Raw genomic sequence first — 12575 nt, 5'->3', positions numbered from 1 at the left:
AAGAGAAGGAAGAGGAGAGGAAGGCTAAAACTTAGCCTAATCATCTGTCTCCAGTCAGTCTGTCATAACACATACATACACGCATGCTGATTAATCATATGTGTAAATACACTCATTCATGTATTGCCTGTTTATATAAAGTTATACATAGCCATTTATACATGCAGAATAGGCTAAGTAGCTTATTTCAGTGTCTGGGCATTATGCTTCTTACATTTTCTGATTTGTTTGGAGAGTTCTCAAACCTTTCCGCTTAACTCACTGCATGTGATATCCACCTCGTTTTCTCTGGAGGCTTTTCATTGCTGCAATATTATTTACCTTCTTGTCGCTAATTATACTGGCAGCTGGTTTTGGTGGTCACAAGGCCTATATTGCATGTAAGACTGAAGCRAACCTTGTTTTTTCAGTGTTTCAAAGATGCCTTTCTTTGCAGCTTGCCAGCGCAGCCTTATCTCCCGTGTAGTTTTCAACCATCACCTCATACGTCTAAACAATATCTGACATCTCAGATGGGTCTGGCAGAAGGTGCTGAGGTTAACCCGGGCATCAGCTCTGCTCAGACTCCTTCCAAGAGTGCTTGGGAGCTGCGTGGTGCCGTGTTTGCCCAAGAAAGGCTGCAGAACACAGCATCATTACCACATCCCACCTCGCTTCGCTGCATGGAGAGGCAGCTCTGGCTGCTTTCACCAGCAAGGTGGTATCCGGAGGCCCTTGGTGTCTGCTTTCCCTCCTGGTACCTCCAGCCTGGCCTCTCCTGTAGGCAGTACACCGTTTGTGATGGTTGTTGACACATGCTGTGGTTTACAAGCACACAGTTCCCATGGTTGTGTTACTCCTCAGCTCTATATTTGGATTCCTCAGTTGCTGAGGTGGTGGCTTTTCTGCTCTGCCAATGGCCATGGAGAAAGCCTTCGTTCTTTGCAGATGAAGGGAAAATGGCAAAGTGTGAAAAAAGCTGATAAAAGCAGTGACTTCTGCTGGCAAASTCCCGATCACACAATTTCACTCCATCCCACGGTGTTCCCATATTGCAGCAGGTGTCTGAGCTGTACAAACTTATTTCTGTTGTGTCAACATTTTTTCCTGTTTTGTGCTTTCCCTTTTAGGCCAAAATTGGGTCTGGAAAACTCATGGGTCCTAAAGGTGTTTCTGTGGATCGCAATGGGCACATCATAGTGGTGGACAACAAAGCCTGCTGCGTGTTCATCTTCCAGCCGAATGGGAAAATAGTTACCCGGTTTGGGAGCCGAGGAAACGGCGACAAGCAGTTTGCAGGTATGCTGATTGGTAATATGTAACCCCCCCCGCCTTTTCCTGCCTCTTCTGCTCACATTTGCCTCGTGTTTGAGCACTTTGGAGATGCCGTATCCTACTCGTCCTTTTCCTGGAGGCAGGAGAGGTCTATTACACGTATGGCTATTCACCATTTATTTAACTAGTGAGGAAGACTGAAAGCTCTGTTCTTCAAACGTAGCTGTAGCCAGCCTGCTTATCCACCTCTCTGTTCTTGGAAGGGTTTCAGGTTAATACTCAATGACCTTTTGATCTTAAATAGCATTTTAGAAATGGTTTGTAATCTATACATCATCTGTAAATGCTAATAAACAGTGCTTGTGTTTCCAGGGATCGTATACCCAGTAAGGAATGCCCTAAGTAGCATCATCTTATTAGAAAATATGCATAATATGACAGTGCTAAGATTAATATCAGGAAGACAGAGTTATGCATATGGAAAAAGACAGTTTGGGGAAATTGCCACCTATGTGTTTAACTGAGTGCTTGCCCGTGGTGCAATTCAGTAAGAACAAGGAATTAGGTATKTTAGGTAATTAGGTAATTCAGAAATTAGGTAAAAAACGATACATATTTTGTGTAAATATCCGTGCTTTCAGAATTGGAAATGAAGTTGCCAAATCAGCTAAGCACATCACTTTGCAGGTGTTTGGTCACTTTGAATGAGGCAGTATAAGTTGGTCTGATGCCCTGATAGCACGAAGGAGGATGAGCKGTAGCTGTACACTGCTCGAATCTTGTTTGAGGTCTCTTGCAACGTGTGTGACACAAGCATGACTTTTATGAGAGCTTTGGCTTCAACACAGCTAAATGTCACCAAAGTTTTCTGCCTATGCCCCCTTTTCTTCATTTAAAAATTTTTAATACCTCATGAAAACACGTGTGCTCTGTAATAGTATTTTTGAGGAAAGTATCATATCGTCTTGGTGACAGACTGCTTAAAGCAGGTGAATTGTCTTTACATGAAGATTTGAGTGCAAAGATTTTCACCCTTTTTGTATTCTGTATTCTGCTGTGGAAACTGCAGCCTGATTCATTCTGATTTTAGCAAGTCAAAAGAGGGACATGTCTGTTGAGCAGGTTCYTGTCTGTTTTCAGGTTACAACTCAYGTTTTACTCAGCTTGTTCACATAGTTCAATATAAAAAGCGAAACAAAAAAATGAACATTTTCTCCTAAGGATATTCATAACTGTTTCTCAGACTCTTAGAAGCTGACTTAGAAGAAACTAACTTATGTCTGTACCAAAATTTGTTTGCTGAAATGTTTGTGAGAAGTAAATACACAAAGCATGGATGTTTTCTTTTAAAACTTTATATTTTGAAAACTCTTTTCAATAGGTGTACAAATGYATCCCTAAGCACTACCTGTTTTGTCTTGTTAATGAGTCTATAAATATTTATATGGTCATCTGTATATGGGAGCGGAAGGACTGACCAATGCTGATTGATAACACTGTCTGCTGAAGGAYTGAAAACAAAATGATCCATGTTTTCAAAAAGACATGTTGACCTTTTGAAACATGGAATAAAAAGCTCTTTGGATTTAAAACTGGCATTCCCAATTTGACCATTATTGATCAGAAGTCAACCATAAACTTCTGACARGCTGAATAATTTTTATATTTAAGCAATGCTTTTGATTTAATAGTATAATTTTTCTTCTTCTGCATTGCAGGTCCTCATTTTGCAGCTGTAAACAGCAACAATGAAATTATTGTTACAGATTTTCATAACCATTCTGTCAAGGTACTGTCATTTAATGCCTGTTTGGAAAGCTTCTTGTTTTATCATGTTTCTTCCCTGGGGGGCAGCAAAAAACAAAGAGATTGTTAAGAAAAAAAAGGAGAGGTAATGCTGTATAGCAATGAGGCCTGATACAAAAGATGATTTTCCACATGAGGACTCTGTGTTCAGAGACCTTTGCAGGCAGCACATTGCTCAATGGAGATATAATTAGTTGGCTTTGGTGCTCCCATGGTGTTCTGTAATTCAACTGATTAAACCATAACTTGTAGCTGAGACCTATAATACCAACTGACTTGCTATGAACCCTCTGCTAACCCTGTTACTTGCCCATATGCTCCTCCTTATTTTAAGAAAGTCTGATACCCGTTTTAGATTTTTTTCAGGAAAACCTTCCCYCACCTCTAGTTGAATACAAGTATAACAAAGTGAAGTTAGTTGCRTCTTTGTAGGTTTAAGATTACTGGATCTGTTTAAACCCAATAGTTTTAACACGTGTGTGTGTGACACAGACTGTCAGTTTTCACTCAGTGACCCCTGCACCGAGCAGAACTGGCCTCACCCTTACGGAAGGTCCTCAAGACTCCAAGCACGTTACACAGTCCTGGGGGGATACACCAGTGTATTTGTTTGCCCCAGTAGCAAATCAGAACTGGGGCAAGCCCTGTTCCTCGTGCGTGTGTGTCAGGGAGCGAGGGGCCGTGCGGAAGCTGTTACCCACCTGTGCGTGGGGCTTGCAGCACGTGCAGCTCCCTGTCCGTCCAKCCATCCGTCCATCGGGGAGCYGGTGCACGCAGTGGGYTGYCCCTGAGCGATGCCCCAGGCCCCTCGGCGGCACCCGTGACTGCAATGCTGACCCCCATCCGCGGCAGACGCGATGCTGGCCTTGAATCATCTCGCTTCTGAATGGTGACCTTGCTTATCTGTGCCTTCGGGATTGGAGAGGAAGTGGCAGTTCATGCGGGCTGGGTTACAACAAAGAAAGGAGCCCTGAGCAGGAGTGTTTACGTGGGAGAGCAGCAGGAGGCCCCTGAATCCATAAATTACCCCCTCGCCAACAGGGCTTCCTGCGCTAACAAGAGCGCCTGGGGAGAGCCTGTAATGAGGGCAACCTACAGGAACAAAAGCGAGTGCAGAGCTGCAAGACGTGTGGCATCTTAGTCCAGTTACCATTACTCCATCTCTAATGAGAACAGAGCGTTCCCATCTGTCTCTGGGCTGACTCAGTGGGATAAAAATGTTATTTGTTCCAATTTGGTTCTCACTGGAAAAGCTTCTTATTTTTATAGTGTTCTCTAATACAAATCCAGATAATTGTGTATGTTTTGGAGAGTTATTTTCACACTGGATGAGGCCCATTATCTTTTTCTAGATAGTAGTGGGAGAAAGCAGAGAGTAAGTTTTGGGCCCTCAGGTCGCTGTGACGGCTTCCCAAACCTCTTCTGCTTTGAATGAAACATCATCACTTGGCAAATTTTTCCTCTCTGCCCTTTCAACCTCCAATCAYGTTCATCCTTCACGCATCCCCTGTGGAAAATCGGTGCAGGCCTCTCCCTTGTTCTCTCAGTGACCATCCACGTTATAACCCATGAAGAGAGTGAGCATCTTTCTGTGCTTTTTTTTCTCAGTTGACCTCTTTGCACATTTTTTCATCATTTGAGGCACCAGCATAATTTCCCTTCCCACCCCAAATAACTTGGTCCCCTTGGGTATTCTGGAAGAGGATGGTTTCCGCACATCTGCTGTCTGAGCACTTCAGGGAACGCTTAGCACTTCTCAGATCCTTGTGTTTCCTTGGGCAGGCCACAGGCTAAGAATGCCCTTTGGACCCTGTGGTACAGCTGAACCTGAGCCCAGGATGGACCAAAGTGATGCAGAAAGCTACGATGTGTTGTGAATTGTCTGTCCTCTGTCACTTGGCCACAGCAGTGTCTCGATCGCTGACAGAACATTCCTTGGTTGATTCCATTTTCTGCTGTCTGAACTTGACATCCACCATCACAGCAGATGCAGTTGCTGAACGACCCACACGGAGGGCAGAATGCTGAATTCTGCACTCTTTTCTTGTCTGATGTTCTGTCTTCTTCATAACTCAAAATTTCATAAAGATTTCAAGTGCTTAAACATAGCAAAATGGTAAATTGTGAACTATTTGGAAATGTGGATATAAGTGACCCTTGCTCCAAGCTTACTTGCTTTTGTTTGCAAATTAARTTTATCACTCTGCTAAGCACTCCTAAAATGAGTGAATGTGAGAAATACCCACCCTTAGAAGGAGGTATATGTGTGTGAGGTTGTTCCTGTGAACTCTCAGTTCCCAGTTGTGTTAATAGGTCAAGTAGTAGTAGATGATTAGGAATATTTGACATAATACTATATATTTTTTTTAATCCATACAGGTATTTAACCAAGAGGGAGAATTCATACTAAAGTTTGGATCAAATGGAGAAGGAAATGGACAATTTAACGCACCAACTGGAGTAGCTGTAGATTCTAATGGAAATATTATTGTAGCAGATTGGGGAAACAGCAGGATACAGGTAGACATTTGCATTTTTCGAAGGTGCTTGATTAGGAAACTCAGTGAATTGATGACCAGTTTTCCTAAGAAGCAGACTAGCAGCAGTAGAAGCCGTGTGTGGGTTTTTTTGCAGTTCTTTGTACRTCTCCTTGCTGCTCTGTCTGCTTTTAGGAGAGGTGGTGTCAGACTGTGGTCTTCTCCTTGTGACTGCTAACAAGTCTGATTTTTACTGGCGCTTGGAGGCTTTTGACTCCAAACATTTCCCCAGAAGCTATTAGAACCTGGGAGACTTATAGACACTGCTGAGACCATAGTAATCTATAATCACCATAACGAAGATTGGAGACGTGGTAGAAAACATTAAATAAAATAAAAAAAAAAAAAAAAAAAAAAAAAAATAAAAAAAAAAAAAAAAAAAAAAAAAAAAAAAAAAAAAAAGAAAAAAAAAAAGCCAGTGATCTGTTCAGACCCTGAGGCAAATGCAGCAGATTTTTATCATCATCTTTTAAATGCTGAGAGAATATTCTGCTTTCATGTTGTTAGAGTTGAGTCTTTTCATCTTTCAAGTGCTAATCACAAAGTCCCTCCTCACTTGCCARAGAATATTAATAAACAAATAACCTTACATGTTAGTTTCACTGAATATAGACACGAGTGAGCTGATGAGTTGTTCTCATGGCCCATTGTCAGCAGTCAAAACAAATGCTGTTTTTCTCTGTGTGGGAACCTAGGAGAGTCACACTAGCCACGACAGCCGTGTTTGTTAGGAAGACAGGGTGTTGACTGAGCTCCTGGTGAAGTTTGRTTTCTCACAGTTGGTTATTTTTAGAGCAAGGAGCGACTGATGTGTTTTTTTATTGTTATTTTATTGTATGCTTAATTCTTGAAAAAGGCTGTGGTTGCCTTAAGTTATTTTTAATATGGAAATATATTTGCATATACATTCACATATTATGAAAACAGCAGATCAGCTTCTACCTTTGTTTATTCTAGTGTGTGCCAACAGCTTCAGAAAGTAGAATTATAACAGTATAACTGAAAACAGAATTTTGTCCACTATTTTTCTTACTCCTAACATTTCTTGTGTGCTTTCTCCCCTTCAAAGGTTTTTGATGGAAGTGGATCGTTTTTATCCTACATCAACACCTCTGCTGACCCCCTTTATGGCCCCCAAGGTCTGGCCCTCACTTCAGACGGCCACGTGGTAGTTGCAGACTCTGGGAATCACTGCTTCAAGGTCTATCGATACTTACAGTAACCGTGAGCTCYGGAGCCGGATCAGCATCCCTCCCTAAGGAAAGACTGGTCCCGGAGGGCCAACGCAGGGTGTCTCCTACTGCAATGAGTTTGTTTATGATAACGGAGGAGTCTCTTACGGGCTTCTCGTGTTAAGTTCCAAACTTACCTTGTTTACATAGRACTTGCACCTCTCATGTTCCTCACTGAACTTTTTCTTGGGTTAACACACAGAATCCTCTTTAGCTGAATTCATAAGGACAATGTGATATTAAACACAGGCTGCAGCTTATGGAACTGGAATTAACTAATTGGGCATATGAGAATTTTGGGGGGGAGAAAAAATCCCCAAAGCTTTTTGAAGACTGCAAAGGGTAGCTCCTGTTTAGAGCTTCCAAATTTGAAAAGAAGTGTCATTGTTATGCATTATCCTGGAAATCTAGATCTGATTATCATGGTAGGTATTACACTTTTAACATTCTTCAGTCTTAATAACTCTAACAAGTAGGTCCTTTTAGCACAGGTATAACGCTAAGTCATGCAAAATCCGTCTAGCTCGAACCATCACACCTAACTCAGCTCGACGTTCAGCACTATGAGAATCAATGCAAATTCCCTCATCGTGTGGGGTGAATGAAGGATCGTTCCATGTGCTTATTTTTCACTCCTCCTCTTGCTTAATGTGCTGTAAGGACTTTGCAGAGACCTGACATTTCTAAAGCTCTGGAAAACCTTAATTGTAAAGATGCATTAGCGAGAGCTGAATTTCTGTAGAACGACAGACCTTTTGACACCAACCTAGTTCATTAGGATCAGGGTTATTACAATGTCAGCTCAATTAACCTCGTGTGTGCCACTCTTCTGTATGTGTTTGTTGCCATATCTCCTCAAGGCAACTCATTGTATGAACAAATAAGATGCCGCATCTCACAGGACAGAAAGCCAGAGAGGTACCCCTATGGAGGACCTACGTTATACAACCAAAGGGACTGTGGTTAACAGGGGTTGTATAAGAAAGCCAAGGGTTACCAAAGCTATTTGTTTTTAACATGAGGGGAAAAAAAATACATTATGAGAAAGAATGAATTTGAACCAATTCCCAAAGTCCTTCACCAAGGGAATTTTGTTAGAGAACAAAATAAGGACTGCAAGATTTATTCCTGTTTGTTTGTTTGTWTGTATGTATGTATGGCTGATGGATGCAAAAACAAAGTAAATGTAGGTTATTTCAGCAAAGTGGAACATACGTATGCCATTTGATAATGGCAGTACTCTGAAAAATGTCCCTTCCTCTTCCTGCCGGATATCTCTACTATGTTCTTTGTTGAAATACTAATTTAACTGGACATCATGTTACAATCATATTACTTGGTTCTATTTTTAATGTGTTTTTTTAATTATTTACTTGTCTTTTTTAAAATAGCATTGGTTTTATTRTTAATTCTAAACCTGCTGGTCAAAGATGTATTGCTACCATAACCTAACCCAGAGTGGTGCTTACTCTTAGACCTCACCTAAGGAGCTGGTTGGCCTGCTGCCGATGCCTGAAATAGTCTGGGAAGAAGAATCTCTCTTTTCTACTTTTTAGGGAGTTTAAACACAAGGACATTGCACCAGGACCAGGGCAGTATTTTAAGCATGTCTGCAAAACTGGAAGAAATTTTTGTGAGATTACTTGTTATAAATATTTGTCTTATTTCTAAAAGGTTAAGATGGTTTCAATGAATTTGAGGAAAAGCTAATGATTTTCTGTAAAGATGTGTTTGACTTGTGAAAATGCAGACTCTGAAATTCATACATGTGGAGTTTGTCTGGTTTATTTTGTTTGTTCTTAATTRCTATTTCTTAGAAATATTTCCTTCTGTTTCCCATGTTATTTTTTGCTTATAGAACCGATTTTACAGACAATTTTTTTGTCTGTAAATGTCTTTTTCAAGACAATTGTCATTACTTCATTGGAATAATTGTTTTGTGTAAAAGGCTTGTGGTTTGGACCATACAACGTGGCTAAGAAGCTGGTGGTAATATTTTCGAAATGTAAAAAATCAAGTCTGTTATTACAAAGAGAACAAAGTATCTTCTGCTTGAAGTGAGTTTGTCCTAAGATTCTGAAGGAGACAGAGTCACCTCAGTATTTATTGCATAAAATACTGTCCTCTCAAAGTTTTGTGAAACTGCAAATCTAATTTTATGGCCATCAAATAATTGTCTAGTAAGTGTCCTTACGAACCAACCTTCTGACACACGTAGAGTTTCTGACTTAAAGGCCCTTAAATTATGTATTTATCAATGAAAAGGATAGGTAACATTTTCACTGTATTTATTAAGGGAGAAAAAATGTTGCACAGAGTCTCTGAGGTAGCCTGTTAAAAGCAGACCAGAAGTGTGCTCTTGCTGTTAGTTATGGGTACTATTAATCAACTTGGGTTCCAGATTTGGGTTTCTGTAACAGTATTTTACTGAACTTGAATGGTTTCCACACAAGAAAYAAGGCCAAATCCTCCACCGCCAGGAATTCCGAGGACCACAGGAACCAGACCCTCAGCTCTATGTCAAAACCCACACCTAGGACTACACTAGTCCATGTGTACGTTTTCCTGCAAAAGGTTTTGTCCCTCTTGGACTCAGGGGGAGTCCTCATTTTCCCTAAGCGCTGCCCACTGCATCCTGATGAAATGAGGAACTCTCCACACAACCCCCCGGCACCCAAACTAACAGACACTAGTGAGGATGGGGGCCCTTCCTAAAACTGAAGGGATTTTTTTCTTCATCTCATTGCAGTTTCAGCCATGATCACCAGAGCAGCACTCGCTGCAGCTGAAAAAGGGCACTAATTTGGAATTCCCCCTTGCAAATGCTGCCAATTACAATTGGGAATTCAGTGGTCCAGGGCATTCCCTGGTTGCAAAGGYTGACCTTGTGTGCCTGGCACAGAGAGCCTGGGAAAGGCACTGCTTTTACAGGGTGCTTCTGAAGCCAACTTGGCTAAAATGCCTGGCTTACAGAACTCACAGGGAGCGACCAAAGCAGCAACCCTCGTCTCGAAAACTGACAGATTCCTTCTGCATCTCGTTAAGGGAACGTGAGAATTGCACTACTTGCTTTACTGAGCTGTTAGCATCTACTAAAGGCTTTATGGGCACCGAATGCCTAAATTTCAGGTATAATCCAATGTCCCCCAACTTCCYGGGAATGCTAACTGGCCAGTGGCACAGCTTGAACGGTGAAGGGGCRTGCACCATTTAACTGATCTCCAGCTCAAAACTCATCTCAAAAGGTTATCAGAGTTTGTGTAATTTGGGGTATTTTAGGACAAACTAGCCAACTGTATTTTTGTTWTTTCTTGAATACGATAAAAAGATCCATTTAGTTAAATCCAATGCAAACAGTGGGGGGATTTTACACTGGTTGAAATAGCAGCATAGTTGAAAAACAAAATGAAAATGGCCTAAGGGAAGTGTTTGTTTAATGTAGATGGAGAGCTATTTATTGGTAGATACTGTTCTGTAAAAGCTAGAGGGCTTTCAACTTTACGTCAATATTTTTTATAACTAAGGATCTAGTGTTGCCATATTGAGAACTACAAGTGCCCAAGATGTCGTGTTTGTTAGAGAGAAGGGCCCTGCAGTGGTGGGTGACAGCTCGTCACGGAGTCGTGATGTATGTTGAAAACCTTCTCCGGAAACGGTGCGCAGGGATTGCTTTGGCGTGGTCGTGGAGCGTGTGCGCGCGAGAGGTCCGCGTGCCCTGGAGCCGGCGGGTGCCCGCGTGGCGGTGGTGCTTGTGATGGGGGTGCAGCCCTCGCGTGATGCTGGGGAGCGACACGGCCTTGCCCGGCACTCCTGCTGTGGCACCAGGACACGGGAATGCTCCTGCACTGCCCCTGGCTTAGGCATCTTTACCAGCTGACACACTGGAGCTGGCCTCTTCCGGGAGTCCGTCTTTCTGTCTCTTTTTTTTTTTTATCTTTTTAAGAAGTTTTTGTACATTCCATCTGTGTCAATTCCATATGTTTAGTGTACGTGTATGTCTTTCACTGTCTGAAAACTGATAAGGAAATATTTTTGCCACTTGTTTTTCTTCCTTTCTTCTTTTTCTTTTCTATTTTTCCTTCCTTTCTAACCCCAGGGAGGCTAAATACAAACTTTGCCTCCTTAAGGTCAAGGATCAAAGACGTGCATCGAAGTGTTTGTGTGTGGGGGGGTAGTTTTAGCTTCATGTGTGCCACGGTATTTTCAATGCTTTAGCCGATGATAAAAAAACAAAATTTACTGTCTTGGAAATGTAGGCAAACCAGAGTCAAATATGTACCTTTACCACGCACAAAATTTCAAATAATAAAGCTTGTTTCCTCTGTTATTCTCATGGTGGAGGATTTATTTTTCATGTGCCTCATATTTACTGTCCCTAAAAATATCCCAGTAATGCAGAGAGGTGGGGATTTGTTTCCGAAAGGAAACCTGGATTCCATAGGTCACAAGGCAGGAATCCTGTAACTGTTTCATGGGTGTCTAACTTGCATGTAGAGGCAGAGGAAAGAGAGCCATGGGTCCTTGTTGGGAAGGGGATGGGCAGCCGGAACATCGTCCTCTTCTCCCGTCCTCCTGAAGTCCAGGCCAGGGTCACGGCCATTGCGGTGCTGGGATGAGGAGTCACGGGAGTTTTCGTTGCGTTGTGGAACYGCAGGACCCTTTGGCGAGGGCCTTGGCTTCCCGGGACCTGCTGCTGCAGGAAACCACATGGAAACTGCGGGAAGCCAAAGGAGCTGGCCGGGGAGCTCAGCCCAGCCCTAACTACACGAGCGATCATTCAGCCCATGTTAACTTTCCTTTTAGACCGTGGCTTTGTCTTCCTGGTTGCTGGTCAACTCTCCAAAGCTGAATTCTTTTGAGAATCAACGTGATTGGGAACTCACATAAGAAGAGATTCTTACAGCAGCTGGGCTTTGAGGCCTTTCTTTTTCCTGAAGACAACCTTACCACAACACTGTTTTTCACTGAGCCTCAGAAAAGCGCTTTCTGGTGTGGAATTTACTGCAGTATGTTGTATATCTGCTCCCAAGTTCAGCATTATACAAGGGGATTTATTTGGGCCTGTATTACAGCAAAAGCTCCCTGTGACAACAAGCAAAATCAGACAGGCAAGATGTGGAGAATGGGAAACACTGCTGTTTACCAGGAAAATGTGGCCGTAAACAGCCAGTTTCCACCTTTTGCCTTCCCGAGATAGTTGTGTTCTGCACAAAAATGACGGCGCGATCTCTCAGGTATTTCGTAAGCAGGGTACGGCCAAAATGGTTGCGTGTATCTTGAGGTCCCCCGCAGCCAGAGCGGCTCGCTCGCTGCCGGTGACAGGCCGTGGGCGCGCAGCCCGGCACCCAGCTCCCGCTTCCGCGAGCGGCGGGCGCGTGCCGGCAGCCCCGCAGCTGCCCTGCTCACGCCGCAGCCTTCGGGAAGGGCCGCAGCCTTCGGGAAGGGCCGCTTCCCGCGCGCCTCTCCAGTGCCCTCCTCCAGGCCCGCGGGCGTCTCGCTGCCGCGCCCGCTCGCACCGCCGCCGTTTGCAGCGTTTCCCCCCAGCGCCGCTCCCTCCTTCGCTTCCTCCTTCGCGGGGCGGCGGCAGGCGGCGCTGCGGGCTGCGCGGCGGCCGCCGCCTTCCCTCCCTCCCTTCCTCCCTCCCGGCCGCCTCTTCCCCGCGGGCGGCGCCGCAGCGCGAGGGGCCGCCGGGCGCAGGCGACATGGTAAGCGGCTGCGCTCACCCCGCACCGGCCCCGGGCACCGC

General features: G+C 43.7%; 2 protein-coding genes across 10 annotated transcripts in view; both read left to right on the top strand.

Annotated features, from left to right (window-relative positions):
- Nucleotides 1-8653, top strand: part of TRIM2 (tripartite motif containing 2) — a 97610-nt gene extending 88957 nt beyond the window's left edge. For all 9 annotated transcript variants that reach the window (XM_026041680.1, XM_026041679.1, XM_026041677.1 and 6 more), the window contains 4 exons: nt 1110-1278; nt 2973-3043; nt 5440-5580; nt 6667-8653. In XM_026041680.1, coding sequence (XP_025897465.1) covers nt 1110-1278; nt 2973-3043; nt 5440-5580; nt 6667-6819 — 534 coding nt within the window. In that variant the 3' untranslated portion in view covers nt 6820-8653. The remainder of the gene's footprint in view (nt 1-1109; nt 1279-2972; nt 3044-5439; nt 5581-6666) is intronic.
- Nucleotides 8654-12481: 3828 nt separating this feature from the next.
- The window catches only part of MND1 (meiotic nuclear divisions 1), a 34748-nt gene continuing 34654 nt past the window's right edge, over nt 12482-12575 (top strand). The window contains exon 1 of the mRNA XM_026041707.1: nt 12482-12534. Coding sequence (XP_025897492.1) covers nt 12532-12534 — 3 coding nt within the window. The 5' untranslated portion in view covers nt 12482-12531. The remainder of the gene's footprint in view (nt 12535-12575) is intronic.

This window comes from Nothoprocta perdicaria, unplaced genomic scaffold, assembly GCF_003342845.1.
Source record: "Nothoprocta perdicaria isolate Ctin4 unplaced genomic scaffold, notPer1 scaffold_29, whole genome shotgun sequence".
NCBI classification, from domain to species: Eukaryota; Metazoa; Chordata; class Aves; order Tinamiformes; family Tinamidae; genus Nothoprocta; species Nothoprocta perdicaria.
Note: the sequence above shows the minus strand (reverse complement) of the source record. Positions and strands in the feature narration are given on the sequence as shown.